At 37.2% G+C, this 22,714-nt stretch overlaps 1 protein-coding gene across 1 annotated transcript in view; it reads right to left on the reverse strand.

The window, feature by feature from the left end:
• BBS4 (Bardet-Biedl syndrome 4) overlaps positions 1 to 22,199 on the reverse strand; it is a 56,309-nt gene extending 34,110 nt beyond the window's left edge. The window contains exons 1-2 of the mRNA XM_044659128.1: positions 21,832 to 22,199; positions 7,612 to 7,691 (exon numbers count right to left, since the gene is read on the reverse strand). Of these exons, the coding sequence (XP_044515063.1) occupies positions 7,612 to 7,691; positions 21,832 to 22,199 (448 nt within the window). The remainder of the gene's footprint in view (positions 1 to 7,611; positions 7,692 to 21,831) is intronic.
• Between the last annotated feature and the right edge of the window lie 515 nt (positions 22,200 to 22,714).

Consider the following 22,714-nt stretch of genomic DNA (forward strand, 5'->3'; position numbering starts at 1 on the left):
ATTTTTCAGCCTTTGCTACTCATAAGACAAATTAGTATTGCAATCTATGTGAGGGACAGAAATATCTACACATGGTAAAATCTTGGCTCCTTATAAATATTCATTTTTCCCCTACTCCTACCAACTCTCTCATTTTCATTAATGTTACCACCATCCTCCCAGCTAAGATTGGAGTTATCACTAATTTTTCCCACCCATTCCTTCATTATACCCATATCATATACAAGTCTTCTCCCTTCCTTTGTAGTAAATATTTGCTGAATTGAATTCCTCCCATTGGAGTTAAAGTCAAAGCTGTGTAAAACTCCAAAATAATAAATAGTAAAAGAGCATGCCAGAGTGATCAGACCATGCGGCTACTTTAAGCCAAATCACAATTCCTCTTACCTCTACTTCCTCATTTGTCAAAAAAGGCAAACTCTGCCACTGACTAACCATGGAAGAAAAAAATGGGAAATATGTGAAAAAAAAAAAGTTTTTTAGGTTTTACACAGTATCAAGAGGAAGGAAAGGATTTCTTATTTCCATATTTATATAAATTCAGAAGTTTACCTACTATTAAACTTCCAGATAAAATGTGGCCTGTTTTGTGGTCTTTTCCCTGAGGTGCCTAACACAAATTTTTCACCTTGGAAGGTATTTAGCTTCAAGGTCCCACTTAAAAGAGATAAGACACTTTCCAGATGTTGACACTAGGGGTCACTAGACCCACTGTAGAAAGGCAACGAGTCAAAGTAAATAAAATCATTTTTCAACTTTATCATAGATTTTGGTATTTTGATGTAAATAAACCTCTCAAAAGTATAACTCTACTGGGGAATTTTCAAAGATAAGGGGTTTCTGAAGTCTTGGGAATTCCATTAAATGATGAGACAAATTAAAAACTAATGAATGATGCCCCCAAAACAGATTTTACTCATTGAATAAAAAACTGTTTTTCCACTATTTGAGACAATAGTCATGGCAATTTACCTTATCCACACCTCTGCAATTAGGGCCACTAGAACTTCTTTCTCTAATTATCTCTAAGAGCCCTGAACATTTTAAGAATTAATTATTTATAAGATCCTTGAAAAATGGTAGGTATCTAACTTCATATAACTTAAGCACTTGAAATCACCTATGCCAAAAGCTTGTATGTGGCAGAGCCCTAAGATCTGAACTAAGGTCTTCTGACTCTACCCCTCCTGGATCACTTCCTTATCATGGTGGAGGGGCTTGACTCAATGAAATTATGAACTATGCTGTGCAGGGTTACCCAAAACGGACATATTATACTGGAGAGTTAATGACAAAAGGTGTTCCACTAGAGAAGAAAATGACAAAACACTTCAGTATCTTTGGCAAGAAATCCCAATAGAGAGTACTGAAATTATTTTTTAAAAAAGCCATTGGAAGATGAGTCTCTCGGGTCGGGAGGTATCCAACATGCTTCTGGGGAAGAAAAAAGGACAACTACCAATAATTCCAGTAATAATGAAGTGGGTGGGACAAAGGTGAAAGGAAGTTTAGTTGTGGATGCATCTGGTAAGGAAAAGAAAGTCCAACGCTGCAAAAATCATTTTTACATAGGGACAAGGAATGTAAGCTCTATGAGCCAAGGTAAGCTGGATACAGTCAAACAGATATGTAAAGATTAAATAACATCTTGGGTATAAGTGAACTTAAGTGGATATAAATGGCTGAATTTAATACAGGTGATCACTATATATACTATGTTAGACAAGAATCCTTCAGAAGATATGGAGTAGCCCTTATAGTCAATTAAAGGGTGGGAAAAGCATTATTGAGTATAATCTCAAAAATGACAAAATATTATCTGTTCAAAATCCAAGGCAAACCATTCAACATCTTAGTAATATAAGTCTATGCTCCAACCACTGATGCTGAAGAGGCCAACATTACTTAGTTCTACATAGACCTACAACATCTTTTTTTAAAAAACACCTTAACTTCTGTCTTAGAATTAATACTAAAAATTCATTCTCGGACCAAAAAAGGGGTAAGGGCTAAGCATCTGGGGTTAAGTGATTTGCCCAAGGCCAGACAGGCTAAAGCCACATATGAACCCAGAACCTCCCATCTTCAGGCCTGACTATCCATTGAGCTACTTAGCTGTCCCAGACCAATAACATTTTTCTAGAAATAACATAAAACAGATGTTATGGAATCATAAGAAACTGGAATACTAAAGTAGGAAACAACTAAAGTAGGAATAGCAGGCAAGTTTGGTGTTGGAGTTACAAAAGTATACAGGGAAGAAACTAATAGAATTTTGTCAAAATAACTTCCTGCTCAAAGCAACATATTAAAAAAAATCAACAATCCAAAAGATGCATCTAAACATGGACATCGCCAGATGATCAATATCAAAATGAGATAAGATTTTATACATTGCAACCAAAAGTGGAGAAGCTTTATACTATGTCAGTTGAAACAAAACCCAGGGTGGGGTGGGGGCAGGGTGTATTTGATGGCCCAATGGATAGAGTGCCAGGCCTAGAGATGGAAGTTTAAATCTGGCCTTGGCCACTACCTAGTTGTGTGACCCCAAGTAAGTCATTTAAGCCAACTGCCTAGCTCTTATCACTATTCTGCCTTGGAACCAGTACTTAGAATTGATTCTAAGATGAAAAGTAAGAATTAAGGGAAAAAAAAGCAGGGGGCAGCTGTACAGGTCAGTGGATTGAGAACCAGGTCTGGAAATGGGAGTCTTGGGTTCAAATCTGACCTCAAATACTTCCTAGCTGTGTCACTTATTCCCCGTTGCCTAGCCCTTACCACTCTTCTGCCTTAGAACCAATACATAGCATTGAATCTAAGATGGAAGGTAAGGATCTTAAGAGAAAGGGAAGGAGTGAAGGAGTGAAGGAGTGAAGGAGTGAAGGAAGGAAGGAAGAAAGGAAGGAAGGAAGGAAGGAAGGAAGGAAGGAAGGAAGGAAGGAAGATTTGGAGCTAACTATGGCTCAGATCTTGAGTATCTTGTTGCAAAATTCAGATTTAAACTGAAGAGCAATACTTGAAATCAAACATGTTTGGAACAACTGATTGGTTTAAGATTGGAAAAGGGATACTACAAGGCTTTATGTTGTCCCCTTATTTAACTTATATGTATAATACATCATGATAAATGTCAAGCTCAATGAATCAAAAGTTAGAATTAAGGTTGGTGGGAGAAATATCAATGATCTTAAATACACAGAAAATAGAACTCTGATGGCAGAAAGTGAAGAAGAATTGAGAAGTTTCTTGATAAGGGTAAAAGAGTTGAATGTGAAAAGGGGTTTGAAGTTTATCAAACAAACAAAAAAAAACAAACAAAATCTTGGCAACTGTTTTCATTACTTTCTGGCAAAGAGAGGGAGAAGAAAATGGAAATAATGTTTTAATTTATATATTTTTTTTAATATTTTCTATTCTTTGGCTCAAAGATCACTGTAGATGGTGCTTGCAGCCATGAAATTAAGACTCTTGCTCATTGGAAGGAAAGTTATGACAAATCTGGACAGTATACTAAAAAGCAGAAACATCACCTTGCTATAGCTTTTCAAGTAGCAATGTATGGCTGTGAGAGTTGGACTATAAAGAAATCTGAGCACCACAGAATCAACATTTTTGAAAATGTGTTATTGGAGAAGATTTTTGAGAGTCCCATGAACAGCAAAGAAATCAAATAAGTCAATAAATACTTAAAGAAATTAACTCAGACTACTCACTGGAAGATCAGACACTGAAGGTAAAGCTTAAATTCTTTGGCCACATAATGAGAATACAGGACCCACTGGAAAAGATTGAAGGCAAAAGGAAAAGGGGACAGCAGAGAATGAAATGGATAAATGCTGTCATGGGAGAAATGACCATGAGCTTTAGACTAACTTCAGGAGACAGCAGAAGATAGGAGGGCCTGGTATGCTATGGTCCAGGAACTCAGTAAGAGTTGGGCACAACTGAATGACTATTCAACTTCTGACTCCAAATTCATTATACCATAGCTGTAAATAAAGACATCATTAAGGTATAGCCAAACAGAATAACCACCCCAATGCTTATAATCCATGAAGCTCTAGGAGAGAAGATAGTAAACAGCTTCTGGTGCTAAAAAACAATCCAAGACACTAATGTATAATTAACCACCTGCCAAATTCACTCTGCTTCCACTTTCAGCGAGGTAGATGAGAAGAAACTGAAGGTGGTTACTGACAATGACATCCCATTCCTTCCATCGAACATAGTTCTCAAGCAAAATTGTCCTTGTAATATATAATATAAATGTTGTAATAGACTGAGATGGGAGTTCCCAATAGAATTCACCTGCACCACTTTCTCTCCATCTTCAGAGTACTAGAGTAAAAACCTTGATTCACCAGATTCTTAGGAACAGATCACAGACTCTACAGGTTTGAAAAAACAAACCTCCCAGGATACATCTAGCCCATCCATTCCCTCTACAAGGAATGATCCAACATCTCCACTGAAGGAAGAGCCTACTAACTCCCAAGACAGCCTCTTTGGGACACCTCCAATTCTTAGCAAGTTTTTCCTTAAAATAAAATTTGCCTCTTTAGCACCTCTTTCACATGACAATACTTCAAATAGCCTTCAAGATAGCCTCCTCTACTGTTTCAGATCACAGTCATGTCATTTTACTTCAACTCCCCTTGCAAATGAGCAGGGCAGCGAAGTGGTGTAGAGGACAGAATGCCTTAAAGTCAGGAAGACCTGGGTTCAAAGTCAGTCTCAGATACTTAGTAGCTGTGTGACCTTGGGCATATCACTTAACCCTGTTTGCCTCAATTCCTTATCTATAAAATGAACTGGAGAAGGAAATGGCAAATGACCCCTGTATCTTTGCTAAGAAAATCCCAAATGGGGTAAGAGTCGACCATAACTAAAATGAATGAACAACATCCCTACTAAAAAATTAATTATTTTTTGTTGTAATTGTAATTATAATTGTAATATTCCGCCCCCCTTTAAAAAAAAGTAGCTTGGGTTTTTGTTTTTCCTACATAGGTAATCCCCTAGACTTTCTCTTCTTTAGATTAAAAATTCCAAATTCCTTCAAACAACTATCTCTGATGGTCTTTGCTTCTCTTACCATCTGGTCACCCTCATCTAGATGTGTTCCATTCTTCCTAAATTGTGGTTCCTAGTACTAATGCTCTCAATATCAAGATAGAGTATAATTAAGAGCATTATCTCTCAGTTCTGGATGATATATCAGGGAACAATCTCTCCCAATACGGTCTAAAAAAGTGTTGAAATGCAGCCATGTAGTCAGGAAGACCTAAATTCAAGTCCTGCCATAGCCATAGTTGAAAGACTACAAGTAAGCCACTAAACTTAATTTAGTGTCCTAGGCTACTGTATAAGACAAAGTCCAAAAGCAGTTGAGCCAGTGCAAGAAAATTTCTCAGGATCACAGTTCTGAACCTGGTTGGACTACCATGCAATTGACTCACATTCAGGTAAAACCTCTAGATCATTTCACATAGATTGCTACATAAGCCAGGCTCCCCCCCCCCCAATTCTGTACTGATAGTTCATTTTTTTTTTATTTTAAACCCTTAACTTCTGTGTATTGACTTATAGGTGGAAGAGTGGTAAGGGTAGGCAATGGGGGTCAAGTGACCTGCCCAGGGTCACACAGCTGGGAGTGTCTGAGGCCGGATTTGAACCTAGGACCTCCTGTCTCTAGGCCTGGCTCTCAATCCACTGAGCTGCCCAGCTGCCCCGCTGATAGTTCATTTTTAAACTTAACTGTAGGACATGTATTTTTAAAATTTCATCTTACTCAATTCAACCCAACAGTCCAGCTCACTTCAGACTACTGAAATGTTTTGGATCTTGGCTCTGCCATGCAATATATTAAATCCTCTAGCTCTGTACCATCTGAAAATTTGATTGTACTTTCATAGCAATTATTTCACTCTCTGCATTTGTATCCCCAGTGCTTAGCACAGTGCCTGACAAAGAGTAGGGACTTAATAAATACTTGTTACTTGACTTAAGTCACAGATAAAAATACTGGCCATCACAGAGGCACGGGCAGATCCCTGAATCAGCCAGCTAAAGACCTCTCTTCACTTGGACAATATTCATACTGTAATCTTTGAGTCTGATCATTTAACCAGGTCCTCTCTCCATTTAAATGTACTATCTCTTACCCTATGTTTCCCAATATTGTCCTCAAGGATATCATCATGCCCTTTGCCAAATGCCTAGTTGAAATCAGGATTCATGTTAATGGTATTTCCCTGATCTCTAACCCTGTCAAAAAAAGGAAATGAGGTCATTCTGGCATGACCTGTTCTCATGTCAGCAATTAGCAATCACTGTTTCTCTGTCTAAATCCTCATAAACCACTCCTTTAAAATTAGAGAAGAAAATTCTGTATTATATTCTGTTTTGCACGGCAGGAGTTTGCTTCATCAAACAGAACACCCTTGAAGAAACAGTTTTTTAAAACCATATGATACCTCTTCGATCAGTCCCTTCAAGAGTGTTTCCCTCTAGCTGATCAAAGGTAAAGTCTGACCCATTCTAATTCTCTTCAGGGTATAGAGAAAGAGATTACATCTACTCTTAACTGCATCAGTCAGAGTACCCTTCCCTTGTACTGCCACCAACCTATTTACTTCCAGGAAGAAGTCTTTTCTAGGCTAATCAAGAAAAGAAGAACAGGACATTGTTTCTGAATTGAGTTATAGAAAGATTAATAGGCTTTCATATTAATCAAAAGGCTTTGGATTAGGATTCAATTATTCTAACTACTCTCCTAAAATTTATTTCTAAAAGGGAATAAATTTGGCTGTGTCCACAATATATTCTGGAATTCTGCTTGTATCCAAAGTCAAACTCATGATCCTATAATATAGACTCCACCTCCTTCCCTTTTTTTTGAAAAGTAAACTAACCAAAACAATGCCATTATAAGGATTAAGGAAAATATTCCTTATTTTGAAAATCTTGCTGAAATTATTAGTTCAATTAATTAATACAGACCAATCTAGATTCTCAAGAATTGATGATGAAACATCTACTGCATCCTCTCACTAGAGAGGTGGTGGCCTAAAGATGTGATGTGGGACATAAACCAAAAGACAAGGGCCATGATGATTTTGCTTCAGAATTTTCCCTTTGTTACAGAAGGATTCAGAAGCAACAAGGTTTAAAACAAAATCTGTGGTATAAAAACAAAATGGAAAGGAAGGGAAAAAGAAAAAAGGTACGAGTTACATTTATTCTCTTCATGAGGACTAACTGAGGGTCTCCCAGTGCTGCAGATTTGGAGAAGAGGAGAGAGTAGAAAGATCGAAAATAAGGAGTCACGAGATGGGATTCTGGGCCCAGCTCTCCCAGGGACAGGTGTGATTTAGGAAAACTATTTAACCTCTCCACACCTTAATTTCCTTATTTGTTAACAAGTGTCTTCTCTGACTTGTAGAGGTATTATAAATTCAGAGGAAATAATAAATGCACTCTGGAAAGGACAACAAACTATACAAAAAGTAAAGTTCTGCTATTATCCTCATTTAGAACATTAATTCTCACTGCCCAGGACTATATAGATGGAGAACCAGAAGGAATTTGCACTAAATCTGTACTGACCTAAGGATATACGCTGGAAGTTGCTTTGTTTGGCTAAATCCCTGTTATCAGCTTGTTTGCTTGTCATGTGCCTCTTTCCCCTAAAAGTGGAGTGCAGAAAAAAAAATTACTGTTATTTAAAGGTTCTGGTTAATCAAGTTTTTATTGTATATTCAAAATTATTATAAATCACCTTGATGCCTTAAATCAAACCTCAATAATAAACAATATGTTTACTATCATTATCTTAAGCCATATTAAGCACTTTAAAAGCATATCCAGCAGAACAATCTCCCTACCAATATGATTTTGTAACATTTACTAATTATGATCATAGGTCATTTTACCATCAGGATACTTTATTGTAACACCATTCAACCAACTGTTCATTTGTAACATTGTTTCTATGAAATTAATTCTATTTAACTCAAGTCAATAAGTATTTATTAAGCACTCAAAAGGGAAAAAAGCCCCTGCTCTAAAAGGTCCTATATTCTACTAAGAGAAAAAAGTTAACTTCTCAATGCTTACCTATACATTTAAGTATTCTCATATCCATTATTTCACCTAATCTTTCCAACAACCCATCATGTAGACAAGGCAGGTTTTTATCTCCATTCAACAACAAATTTGGGTGTGGAGAAGCTATGATACCTAAAGTCCCCAGAATTATGTTGTAAAGACTAGAACCCAGGACCCTGGAGCTCCTAGATCACTCCTGTCCTCCCACTAGGCTGTTGTTCCCAACCCAGAATTTATTCAAGATCCTCAAATCTAGAGTTTAAACTGTCAACTATCTATAGCTAATTTACATCAAAATATCATTTTTAGTTAATCCTGATCTATTACTGATAATTCATACAAGAAGAGACAGCCAAAATCAAGATTGGAAACCAGGTTTTCTGACACTCAGCAGTTCTTTCTACTAAACCATTATTGTTTCCTAATCAAGTCAGGAAACTGAATAGCCTTTTCTAAGATTTTATTTTTATATAAAAATTATTTAAGCCAACAATATAGTCTTTTACATTCATGCTCTAATAATACTTAATTATAATTATCTACTTCCCTACAAAATAATCCAGTGGATACCTTATTATTTGGAATTAAGCAAATCAGGTTATTGTTAATTCATGCCCTCAGAGACTTTATAATCATGCACACAAAATCATAGTCAAAGAATTTCAGAACTGAAGGGATTCTATGGATCATCTAGCCTAACCTGTACTTGAAAAAGGATTCCATCTACAATATGCCTAACAAGTAATCATCCAATCTTTTCTTTTTTTTTAAACACTTACCTTCTGTCTTCAGAATATACCAAGTACTGATTCCAAGAAAGAAAAACAATAAGGGCTAGTCAGTTGGGGTTAAGTGACTTGCCCACAGCCACATAGCTGCGAGAATTGGAGGCCACATTTGAAACTCCAGGCCTGGTTCTCTATCCAATGAGCCACCTAGCTGCCTCCCAATCCTTTCTTAAAGACCTCAGATTTCGGGAAAGCCACTACTTTTCAAGGTAGCCCTTGAACTTTTGGATAGCCCAAATTGTTAGAAAACATTTCCTATTATCAAGCTTAAATATGCCTCTTTGAAACAAGTGATGCCCTCAGGGGCCAAACAGAATAAGACTAGATGCTTTTTCACATGAAACCCCTTAAAAAGAAAGCTATTTTGATCAACCCTTCTCCAAACTTCCCAACATTTCTCCATATCATGCTAAATATTACCAATTCTTTAATCAATCCTCTTGTGGCATTAGCTTAAGGACTTTTACTACCCTGGTTGCCTTCCTCTGGACACTATCAACATCCTTCCTAAACATATCATCCAAAACAACTCAATACTGGAGACATGGTTTGAACAGGGCCAAGTACAGTGGGACTTGTTATTTTTGTGCATATAAGAGATGTTGGATCATAGGATCAGAAAGTCAGGAGAACCATTGGAGACCATGGAATCCCCAGGCAGGAAGGATCTTAGATTTCACCCAGGCCAATCACTTCATTTTATAGATGAGAAGCCTAGGGCTCCCACGGAGGCTAAAAGCCACATGACTCCCCAAACAATGAATACCCTTTCCCACTGTTGTTGTCTTTGTGGGGAGAGTAGAAGGGGTGTGGCATTCGAGACACTGAATTGCTAGGAGCACCCAACAACTCAGGCCACATAAAAGTGACATATAAAAAGCATTCCTTCTTCATTTCTGCCTTTCCAGATCTTTATCTTCTTTCATGGCTCAGCTTAGGCAACTCCACAGATTTCTCTGATCCCTCCTCAAAAATTACACTGCATTTACTTGTCTTTGTTCATGTTTTGTTCTTCCAGTAAAAAGCTAGCATTCTCCGTCTCCCTCCAAATTACTATGTGCTTGCTTCATCTATACTGTGTATTCATTCCCTGTGTTCATGTTGTCCCCTAACCCCCAATGTAAACTCTCTATGGGCAAAGGCTATTTCACTTTTGTCCTTGCATTCCCCAATTACTACGAAGGTGTCTGGCATGTACTAAGTGTTGCTGAGTTGAATTTGTCGTATAAAGTATTATCACCTTGTTTCCTAGCTCCATCAAGATATTCCACTAAAAGACAAAATTCTGTCTTAAGTCCTTACTGTGTGACCCCATAAAAGCTACTTAAGCCTTTGAACCCTTCACTATTATTGTTATTCTTGTTAATTATTATCCTGCCAACCCAGAATCATCACATTTGGTAAGAAACAGAGCTATCTACTATACTACCTGAACTAAGAGTGAACTAAGTGTGTTCAGGAAGGTGAGGGAGAGATAAGGGAGACAGTGGGACTGGAAGGCATGTGAGTAGTATATAGCTAGATCAGAGAATCTATAAAAATTTTAGGAAACATCTTAATCCAATTTGCTACAAAACTCCATTTGTCAATAAGAGAAACAGTGTTGTACAGTGGAAAGAGCACTGGCTTTCTAGTCAAAAGACTTTAAGGGAAAGAGAGAAGAGGGAAGGGGAGGAAAGAGAAGGGTAAGGGAGGACAAATCTTGCCCCTGATGCTTATTAGCTGTGTGATATGGCACAAGACATTCAACCTCCCTGGTCCTCAGTTTCCTAATCTGTAAAACAAAGAGGTTGGAGTAGCTGGCACTCAAGGCCCCTGTCAGCTCTAGTTCAATGAGCCTATCATTCTGGAATAATTATATAAACCATCTTACCCATTCTGTACCTACAAATCAGCAGTCATCAATCTGTAAATGAATGATAACTTGCATTTATGTAGTGCTTCAAAGTTTACAAAGTACATTAGCTCATTTGGGGACTCATTGGTACTAACCCCATTTTATTATTTCCATTTTTCCAGATGAGGAATTGAAAGATTCAGAGGATTAAGTGGCTTCTCTGGGGTCACACAGTTAAGGCTAGAGGCAGGATTTGAACCAAAGTCTGCCCTGACTCCAAGTCTAGCATTCTATCCACATCACTGCACTGCCTCCAAGAAGGCAGAGTCACTTATAAAAAGTGTTTTGGAACACCAAGCAGATCTTAAATATTCATGATGACACTTTAATCAATCTGATTTCTGTTCAGATCACAACTCCTCCATGCTTCTATACAATCCCTGCCCATGCCTTTCTAGCCATCCTCAACATGGGATATGCAAGTGCTTAAAGGTCTTCTTAAAGTTTTTTTTTTTAATATTTCTACAACAGTGGAACACCTGAATTGTCTATCTAGTTTCTCTACCTTATACACCTCTTTTCCCAGCTACACAGTCTTTTATTATACAGGTTATACAGCTTTCAAACTAAGGTCTTTTCTTAGGAGCTACAGCCAATTTACATGCATTATGTCTTTCCAGTGCACTAAAAAACTGTCAAAGTTTGCCTGCCATATAAAACATGTATTTTCCAAGTAAATCACTTTTTCTTCCTAGAATTACATTTGATAAGTTTTGACACTGGAAGACAGTAGATAAACCACTAAAGACCTCAGAACAGCATCTTTGCATCTGGAACATTATGGAATAAAATGCAAATAAATATATTGGGAAATGCTAAATGCTCATATGACCTTCTAGCTCTTTGAAAATAGGCTTCCAACCAAAAACAAACGTCATTTCAGAAATCATGCTCTTCTGAGATGCTTAATGAAGAAAAGCACATTTGGACAAATACTTTTTCTATGTGCATAATGAAATCATAAACAAGCCAGAAAGACTATAAAGATCTTCTATTTTAACTTTCTCATTTTACAGATGAGAAAACTGAGGCCTAAAGAAGGGAAACAACCTATTGATACAGTCAAAACTAAAATCCTAGTCTCCAGATGCTTCTTCCAGACCATACTTCCTCTTCTATTTGTAAATATAATAGTTTGTATAAGTGGAGATGATAACAAAAGATTTCTCATAAAATACATCTTAAATTACATATCCAGATTTACATGATTAAGATCAAAATTTTAAATGGTCCGACTTTACTAAAAAAGTCTTATCTGGGAGTCTCCTTAGGATCTTACAATGTATTCCACAGAGCTACTTCTTGGAGACAATCTTTGTAAATATATTCTATGGTATAAATAAAAGTTTCAATATTAAGTATATTCCAATGGCATTTTTCTGATATTTGTTATACTCACTTCTACTCTACTCAAAGAATTTGTTTAGGTTATTGTTTTTATGAAGATTTTTTGGCAGGTAGAATTTCACTCTCACAAGTTCAAAGCTGGCTTTAAAGTTGCCTTGAAGAATTAACAGATGTCGATTTGAAAAGTGCATTCAATGCTTTCAAAAATAAGAAATGTTCTTTTGAAATTGGCAGATACACAGAGCTGTAAAGGATGAAAGGCAGAAACAAGATTCAAAGTGATCTAGATTGGCAGGTAATAAGGAACAATAGACAGAGAAACTGGACTTGGGAGTCCAAACAACTGAGTTCAAGTTCCAGCTCTGAAATGTCCCAGATACAAGAGATAGACTCATTGGTCACCCAGGTCTTCTCCAGCTCTAGATTTATGGCTCTGTGATAATCCAGTTAGAATTTAAATTTTGTCATCTGTAAAATGGTGATAATCATATTTGCACTACCTACCCCACAGTGTTGTTTTTTGAGAGAAATATTCTAAGAATACACCTTTTTAAAGCACTACATAAATGTGAATAGTTATTATTAACAGGATGGAACAAAATACAATAAACATACAGTTCTATATTTAAGGTAAAAAAAAAATCAAATGCCTGAGTACAGGATGTAGGAGATCTGCTTTATTTTTTCATTCCAAGTTTTACAAAAACCAAATAAAACAAGATTGTCATATATAAAAAGAAGATTGTACATAAGTAAAGTCACAAATCTCTAATATATTTAACTTACTTTTCTTCATATCTACCTAATAAATCCAGTCCACAAGTGTCCCAGCCCCTCCCTATCCTCTCCACATGATAGAAGTTATCATCTGGGTCTTCCGTATTTTAACTTTCAGTTCACTTTCTGGAGGTAACATGCATAATTTATTCTTCCAACATTAATTCTGTAACGGTGTATAATGTTCTCCTGGTTGTACTCATTTCACTATTCATTATCTTGTGTAATTCTTTCAATTTTTTTTCTTTTCTTTTCTTTTTTTAAACCCTTACCTTCCATCTTGGAGTCAATACTGTGCATTGGCTCCAAGGCAGAAGAGTGGTAAGGGTAGGCAATGAGGGTCAAGTGACTTGCCCAGGGTCACACAGCTGGGAAGTGTCTGAGTCTAGATTTGAGCCTAGGACCTCCCGTCTCTAGGCCTGACTCTTAATCCACTGAGCTACCCAGCTGCCCCCTCAAATTTTTTTTAAAATCACCCTACTCATTATTTCTTATGGTGCAATAGCATTCCATCACAATCACATACCACAATTTATATAGCAATTCTCCAACAATTTATATAGCCAATTTATATAGGCATCCCATCAATTTCCAATTCTTTGCCACTACAAAGAGCTGAGACCTGCTTTAATAATAGTTCATTTTTAAAAGAATCTACATCTTTTAGTGAGAGCTCAGCTCAACATGAGCCAACAGTGCTAAAACTGCTTTAAAAAAAGTCACTGGCTTAGGCTAAACTAACTACTATAGAGATCCAAAATAAGGGGGGAAGCAGTTAAAATTCTACCCTGCTCTGGACAAAAGGATGTGGAGTATTATTTTCAATTCTGGATAGCACATTTAAAGGGGAATATTGACAAACTGTATATTCAGAATGGTTATTGTCCTTTGTACTCAAAAAGGACCAAAATGAAACCACTGGTCATATCTTTTGATTAGAGAATAAATTGGATTTAAATGAGGCAGTGTTGCACAAAATCCTCAGTCTCTCTCTTCCAAAGTCATCGAAGTCCAATGGCAAGACAAAAGTCAAGAAAACTAGTGGTGGGGGTCAGAAAGGTAAAGAAAGGTCAAAAAGTCTAGAGTGCAAATCACATGAAAAATATTCTAAAAACTCTTTTAAGAAATGATTGAAGGGGAAGCTGGGTAGCTCAGTGGATTGAGAGTCGGGTCTAGAGACGGGAGGTCCTAGGTTCCAATCCGGCCTCAGACACTTCTCAGCTGTGTGACTCTGGGCAAGTCACTTGACCCCCATTGCCCACCCTTACCACTCTTCCACCGAGGAGTCAATACACAGAAGTTAAGGGTTTAAAATAAAAAAAAAAAAAGAAAAAGAAATGATTGATGCTACCCAAAAAACTGCTATCACTTTCTTCAAGTCTTGAGTCCCCTCTTCTCCAAAATGGCTATCCCAATCCTCCTTAATCTCATAGTGCCTCCATTCTGAAATTATCTCCAATTTATCCAATGTTTATCTTAGATTGTAAACTCTTTGGGAGGAGGGTCTCTCTCTTTTTTTTTAAATTTGGTTTGGTTTTTTGCCTTTCTTTGTATCACCAGGAACTGGCACAGAGTAGGCACTAAGTAAATGCATGTTGACTTGATTTCTCAAGAACCCCACCCCTATATATCTTCCTTTGTAACAAAGTATGGTTATCCAAAAAAACTGATACACTGACCACATCTGACCATCACATTCTGTGTATTCCTCATCTCCAATGATTTTACAATATTCCAATTTGTTGATACCAGTTTTAGTCACTTTCCAATTGATAGGCATCTATTTTATTTATTTGTTTTGCTTCCAAATAAGTTATGAATATCCTGATATATAAGAGATCTTTTCTTTTGACCTCTGCAGAGTAAAAAATACCACTAGTGGAGTCAAAGGGAATAAACAACTTAATCAATTTACTAGTATAGTTACAAACTATTTTCAAGAGTACCTAGACTAATTTCATTGGTTCCCAAAGTTTCTGATTTGATACTAGGCAAGGGATTCTGAAAAAGTAGACATCTAAGCACTTTATCTAAGAGATGAAATATATTTTATATAATCCTTTGTAATATAAATAAATAAATGGAGAAACAGATAAAAGAATGAACTTCCTAACAAACTGTTAGGTAAGTGAAAAACAACCTCGTGAAGCTCCCCAACACTGGTTATGTTCACATAAAAACTGAATAACCTTACCTGTTGAAAAAAACCATAAAACGGTAGCTATGTTACCCCCTTAGGTCCCTTCCAACTGTACAGTAAAACAAAAACTAAAATATAGGAAAAGTATATCTTATGAAATATAAGAATATCCTGGAAGTCAAATGTATCTACTGTTATTGCCTACAGAGGGAGATATCGCATATAGGTCAGAGAATGTTGCTAATGTTCTCTATAAGTTACAACTTGTTTAGTTTTTGCATCCTGTAAAACAAATAGATGCTGGATAATTAAAAGTCTTTAGGAGTCATTCTTATACAAATATTATATGGTTTAACTTAACGATTTTTGTTTGTTTCTTTTTTTAAAGCATTTATTTGTCAGAATTATAGGCATTTAATTGGTTGTTGTCCTTCACACTCAAAGAAGACCAAAATGGGGCATAAGTTAAATTTAAATGAGGCGGAGTTGCACAAAGTCTACATAAGCCCTATAAATCATCAAAGTCCAGGAGCAAGACAAATGCCAAGACAACTGGTGATGGCTCCAGATGTGGTAGATGATCTTGGCTTCTTTGATGTCTAACAGAGGTCTAGGTGCTCCACAGTGCCTGCTTCCACCACTTTCATGGTTATTGGTACAAACTGTTCTCATCTGCCCCTTCCACCTGGGGAAACCTTCACATGCCTGGGGTAGACAATCCCCTTACTCAATAGGTTACCCTCAACCTGGTTTAACCCACCAGCCAGGATGTGGCTGTTGCTCATGCTATAGCTTCCTGCAGCCACAGGTGAGAGCTGGGTGTCAGGTGGACACCAAAGACAGAAAGCAGCCCTGAAAGGAGCAAGGCCTCACACCAGAGGTACTAGTCTTTCCTGAACACCCTGCACACTTAATAAATACTTACTAACTAGTTATTCACATTAGGAAGTGTAACATATTGCTATAATTTTTAATTTAAGATTATAAATTAATTATTCATAAATTCTGGAAATTATGGATTATAAATAGAAGAGATGTTAGAGATCTAACAGAAAAAAGGTAAAGTTACTCGCTCGAGCTCATACAGCAAAAATAAGTAAAGGAGCCCTGATTCTAACAAGAATTCCCCAATTCTAAATCCAATTAGGATACATAAATTGAGGGAAGGGATGGCATTAGGAGGAAGGACAAATCAAGGTTGTGTGGAGGAGGAGGCTCAGCTATGTAATTTTTTTCTCCATGTACTTCTGATTACTTACTGTCTTGGGCATCTTTTTGAATTCCAAAATCCCTCAGGAGTATGAGGGATGAAGAGGACAGGATACATGGGAACCTGAGAGGTAACAACAAAAGCATGGAAGAGTGTAGTAGCTTGGTGACAAAGAAAGTCAAAGTTTGGAAGCCTGGAAATCTTTATTTACTTGGAAAAACCCTACACTCAAAGGTATAGCATTCAACAGGGGAGCTGGTGTCCCTTGGTAATAAGCAGAAGGCCTTGGATGGGCCCAGACTACAACAATTTCTTACAAAAATCTTAGCTGTTAAGGAGGAGCATGAATCATGTAACCATGTTAAAAATGAATATTAATAAATGTTTTTAAAAAATCTTAGCTGTTAATTGAAATGAATGACATACATTGTGGTGGCAAATACAGATCAACTGCTTTTTTGTTCCCACATTTTTGGTCTCTCCTGGAAAAGATTATGTAAACAAGAAATTTTGATTATAAAATTCCCTATTATTTTCCTTGTGCTTTTAGTTCATAATATATTGGACTGTTACAATTTACAGTTTTTAGGGTCCTATCATTTAGCACTTAAAATGTGTCCTCTTATTTGTTCTGTATTTGATATACTAGTTCTGCTTAGACCTCCTTTTTTATTTTCTCTAAATCAATCATATTCTCTGTTATGGTACTCCTACTTAAGTCTTCCTAACTACTGGGCAACAACATGAACACATTACTAACCCTTTCTGAGAAAACACTACTTTTTGTTCTTGATCTACTTAGAAAAACATGTAAAAATGGTCTAGACAGCCCAATCCTTACCAAAGTATCTCTTTCTTTCATAGGAAAGGGTGAAACACTGGCAGAGTCCAGCACAGGCTCTAGAAGGCCCCTGGGGTTTGGTACCTGGTGGCCCCGTTGCTTAGGCCATGCTCTATTTCCATCCCTTGGGCTATTTTGGAAACTGGCCTCCGGAGGCAAAAAATAGAGAGGTACTTCCTTGGGGGTTACCTGCCTGGCATTCATTCACCATCCCAATGGGAAGTCTATGCAGGCACACTTGCTCCCTACTGGTCACAGTAATCAAGAACATGGTGAACTAGATCTGTTCTTTTACACTCATCACCAACAAATTCTCCTAGTTAAAAACAGACCCTCTAAAGTATTTTTAAGAACCTTAAGCCATGATAATTTTCATCCTGCCCCAAACAGCTTTAGTATCTTTAAGCAACTGCAAAGCAAGTGGCGAAAGTCTATTCAGTGTGTGACACTCAAAACTGATAGAGAGGGAAAGAAATATTCAAAGTACATCAAAATCTTTTCAGTAGCACTCTTTCTTGTGGCAGTAACGAATAGAAAACTAAAGAGTTACTCAAAAATTTGGGGAATGACTAAACAAATTCTGGTACAGGAATGTAACAGATTACTACACAGTAAGAAACAAGAGATATGAAGAATTCAGGGAAGTATAAGGCATATCAACTAATGAATGCAGATCAGGAAAAACAAAACATAGGACAACAATTTAAGTGAAAGGTTCCCCACACCCCCCAAAAAAAGCCAGTCTCAAAACTGAGGAACCAGGGATATAAACTGGAAATGATGCAGGTATAAAAACAAAAGCTATCAATAAAAATACAGATTTTTTTAAGAAGATAATTCAAACCAAAATACACAGCAGGCTAAAATTCATGCTGTTTTTTATTTTGTTGGAAACTAACATTAAATAAACCTCAATGTGGAATAGAACAATGGATAAGTCAGCTCTGTTCTTGAAGATTGGAGTTTTCAATCAGGATTTCTCATGCCTTTGAGCTTAGGGATTTTCTCAGGATTAAGGTAGTTATTTTAGCCTTTTCAAAACTAGTCCTTTTCTATAGTACAAAAACACTTACACAATTTAGAACTTTTTCTATAACCTTTGTGGAAATTAAACTGGTGTCTTTCAGCCTTACAAAATGGTTTAGAAAAACTGTCAGAAATACTTGAAATTTTGTTGTGATTTATCCCTTAACATTTTATAAAAATAAGAATGCATTGCCTTAAAAAGATTTTATAGCTGGAAGGAACTGAAGAGATGATTTAGTTCTGTGCTGGCAAACCCATGGCACATGTGTCAAAGCATTCCAGAAGGGGTTGCTGTCTTCCACCTCTCCACTGCACCTGAGGACATTTTTTCACATCACCCCTCCCTCTACCCAGCAGCCCAATGGAAGTGTTTCCTCCCTCCCCTGTCTGTGGTAAGGCAAGGGACTCACATGCAGCATGAGGGTTGCAACTTGGACACGTGGTCTCTAAAAGGTTCACCATCACTGATTTAATTCCATCCTCTCAATTTATACAGGAGGAAATGAGACCCAGAGTGGTTCAGTGATATGTTTGAAGTAATAAATAGCAAACTCACCATTCGAACCCAAGTCTTCTCATTCCAAGCAAAAAAAAAAAACAAAAAAAAAAACAAAACCACACAACAGTTTTTTTAACCAAAAGCCCTAAATGTCTTTCATCAATTGCATTTTTGGGATAAAAGGAAAGAGCGTAGAATTAAGCACCTTACAATAATTAAAAAAGCCAATTTAAAGCCCCATTATTTTCCAGGACATTATCATTTATTATAATTTGTTTATTAGAAAATTTAGAAAAAATTAAATCAGAAAAAAAATAAGTGCTAAAATTTCAATTCAAAACAAGAAAAGTATTTCTGAAAGAATTAAATTTAAATGCAATTAGGAAATTAAAATCCTATCATGATAAGAGTATTCTAGCTTGAGAATAACTCTACAATGCTGCAATTAGTGGCAATCTTTATTCTATTACCTTTGAGCTTGAGAAAAGAAATGATATAGGGAAAGGTAGAGATCCTAATCTAACAATATATGGAATTCATTTTCAGGGGAGCATGGTTTTCACTTCTCATGCATGGGTTCTATGACCAGGAGGGGTTTGTAGTGAGGCAGTGTCACTTCTCTTCATTTCCCTTTGTACAGTTATAGTAAAGGTTTCAACCCTGATTTCTACTTCCTTTCTAGACAATTTTATACAGAACATCCATGGACCATTTCTAATATCGCCTTTAAATTGAACTGTCTCATTCTCCATGATGAGACAGCCATGGGAAAGCTCTACCAGGAAACCAAGGCAGGGGAGAATTCAAAAACAAATTCCAACATTAAGTCCAAACGCAACCTTTGTTTCATTCTTTTAAAAAAAAATCCATTGTGTCTAATGAGCACCATTATCCCTTTTCTTACCTCCTTTGGTGAATTATGATGTCTATTAATACCCCCAAAAACCCACAGTAAAACAGGCATCTCTGTTAACACCCAAGCACTCAGCTCACATTTCCAGGCTTTTCAATTTCCTCAGAATTCAACGTTGTTATATTTGTGCTACAAAATACATGGTTAACCCCTGCACAAACATGAACTAATTTAGCTTATTCAAAACTAATATATTTGTATTAATAAAAGAATTAAACTTAAGTAAAATAAACAAGTATTTGAGTGCCTAGTCTAGCATGGCAGGTGCTATGGGGCCTATTCAAAAGTATAAAATATGGTCCTTGCCCTTAGGAGCTTAAATCTCACCATTTCTTTTTTGGTTTGTTTGTTTTGGGGAGGGGAATGGGGAATCTATACCTGGAAGGATAACAAAGTCATTTTTTTAGGGTAAGTACCAAATGGCTGGTAACAGCCCATGAGTGCTATTAAAATTTGAGACAGAGTAAGGTGCTTACTCTAAAAGCCCCACAAGTTGAGGTGGCCAAGAAAGACTTTATGAGAAAAGTGGCCAGAGCTGGGCCTTGAATCATAAAGGCAGGAAAAGGTAAGAGGACATTCTAGGTAACAAAAAAGAAAAAGAACAAGAGCACTGAAGAACACATTTAAAGAACAGAAAACAAATAGATCAATCTCAATGGGAACAAGAGCCTCTGTATATAATCTTTATGTCAGAGACTCACGTTCAGGTTTTTTGTTATTTCTCTAAACTCTTAAGTCTTTAATGCCCCTACCTAGAAAACCTAGGAAATTTCTAGATAGTAACTCCTCACATTAGAGCTGGACTCCTTAATTTTAAGCACACAAGAATCAATTAATGAACAGGCACTTTTTAAGCACCACGCCTTATAGGAGGGGGTGAAGCCACACAGACAAAAATAAAGGACCTGCTTTCAAGATACTTCTAACTGGAGAAAGCACATACATAAATAAGTCTATCTATAAGATAAACAGCCAGCAGCTGAGAAGGGATCAGGCCCTGCTTCATATAAAAGATGGACCCCTGGCCATGTCTGTAAGGAAATGAAGGACTCCAAAGGGGTGTCAATGAGAAAGCAACAGAGCATGGGGGAGAGGTGCCAGCCCCAAGGTATGGTACAGAGAGGGTCATGTGAGAAAAATCATGAAAAGACCATCCATTTCTGCTGGGTCCTAAAGTTCAAGAAAGCCCCCCAGCCATTAACCCAGTGGAGAAGCAGATTGTCTAGCTTGGAAGGGCTTTAAAGAGCAAACAAAGGAGCTCATTTTTGATCATGGAGGAAACAGGACACAAGTGACATGGTCAGATCTGCACTTTAAGGAAATCACTTGGGCAGCTGTGTGGAAAGTGGACTAGAAAGGGGAAAGGTTCCAGGAAGGAAAGTCAATCAGGCTATTGGAACAGTCCAGGCAAGAGGCGATAAGGGCCTGAATGAGGTATGGCCAAGTTAATTGAAGTACAGGACAGGCTGTAAAAGGTACAAACAACAAGATCTAGCAACTGATTGCATATGTGGGGTGAGGAAGAGTTAAAAGTCAGGGATGACACTAAGTTTGTGAATCTGGGTAAGTGAAAGAATAGCATGCCCCCCACAAGAAGAGTGGGACAGGCTTAGAGGTTGAGGTGGTATGCAAGAGATTGCTATTTAGTTTGAAATACTTCTGGAATATCTTGTTCCAAACATACAAATGGCTGATCAAAATATTTAACTAGAAATCAGAAGAGAAACCAAGGTTAGATATATAGATCTGGGAGTCCTCTGAACAGGGGTAATTAAACCCAGAGGAGCTGATGAAATCCCTGAGCATAGTGAGAGAACAGAAAAGGGCCTTAAGAGTACCCTTGGAGAGTACTCAGTGATAAGGTATAAATATGGATGATGAGCCAGTAGACTGAGACATAATTTGAATTATTATAATAGAAAAGGGTTTGGATGTGTTTTTCAAAGAGAAAAACAAATCAGGAACCTATGAGAGCACACTTGCAACTAACAAACTTTGTACCTGGGACATACAGCATAAACTCTTCAAATCAGCTTTTTAAGACAAATTCAGTTGAAGTGGAGATCCTAGGTTGTAGTAAACCTGGGAGATTAGCTCCTTATTTAAACTAATTTTTTGTTTACTAACTGCTAAGCTCAGCTGTTGATAACCGATGAAGGACCACTAAGTACTGCCAGGGCACTATAAATTTCAATGCTTGGGGAACAAAGCACTAGTTGCTCTGTTCTGTGAATACATAACTTTTAATCCCAAAGATCTATTTCAAACACCAGTCACTTACAGTTCTGAATACCAGAAGTGCTCCTCTCTGTATGTAGTTATCACCAAATATTTATGGGTATTGCTTTCTGCAGCTTTGCTATGTAGGGAGGCTTCTTCTACGGTGGCCCCTACTGTTTCCACGAATTGTTCTGACCTGGCTCCTTCTGCATTTCCTTTTAGATCCTGAAGGGATCCCAGGAGTGGCTCTCTTTCAGCTAAACCATCTTCTTTTGGCCAGGAAAATACAAAAGAAAAAACCTTTCTCTTATTGGCACAGCATTCATCCCAAGGGAAAAGACCTTGGGAATTTCCCTTGCCTGACAAAAGATACAGCCTTCCCTGAAGCCTAACAGCTTTGGAATGATCCAGGGACTTTTGAAACTGCATTTGAACCAAGTTATTTCTTTTTACCACTGTCTGTAAGTCTCTAACCACATATACAGCACACACATGCAAAAGCATGGACATACACATATATACACACATTCTTAAATACAAACACACAGACAATGACAGCAGTGGCAGCAGCAGAAATGGCTCCCATTTTTCACCTGCTTCTGGAGTTTCACAAACTCTAGCTTCAGCTAAGCTGACCATAAATCTTGACATCCTTCTCCCTCTGAGGAGGTCAAGAGGAGGATTTTTTTCTCATGGAGAAATTTCCTATTTAGTTAAGAGGCAAAAAAAAAATGCACACAATTTAGTAGCTTTTTCCAGCCCTTCGGTCAATTTATTTAAATCATCCAAGTCCATCAATAATCTCAGGCAAAAACCATTAGGTTGTTGTAAGATTGTTATGAACAAACAGTAAAATCCTTATAGACAGGTGAGCTATCAGCCCTTATAAGCTCTAGAGGCCCTAATTCCAAACTCAAGTCCCCCAATTACAAAGAAGAGCATTG

The sequence above is a fragment of the Gracilinanus agilis genome, chromosome 2, assembly GCF_016433145.1.
Source record: "Gracilinanus agilis isolate LMUSP501 chromosome 2, AgileGrace, whole genome shotgun sequence".
Taxonomy (NCBI): Eukaryota; Metazoa; Chordata; class Mammalia; order Didelphimorphia; family Didelphidae; genus Gracilinanus; species Gracilinanus agilis.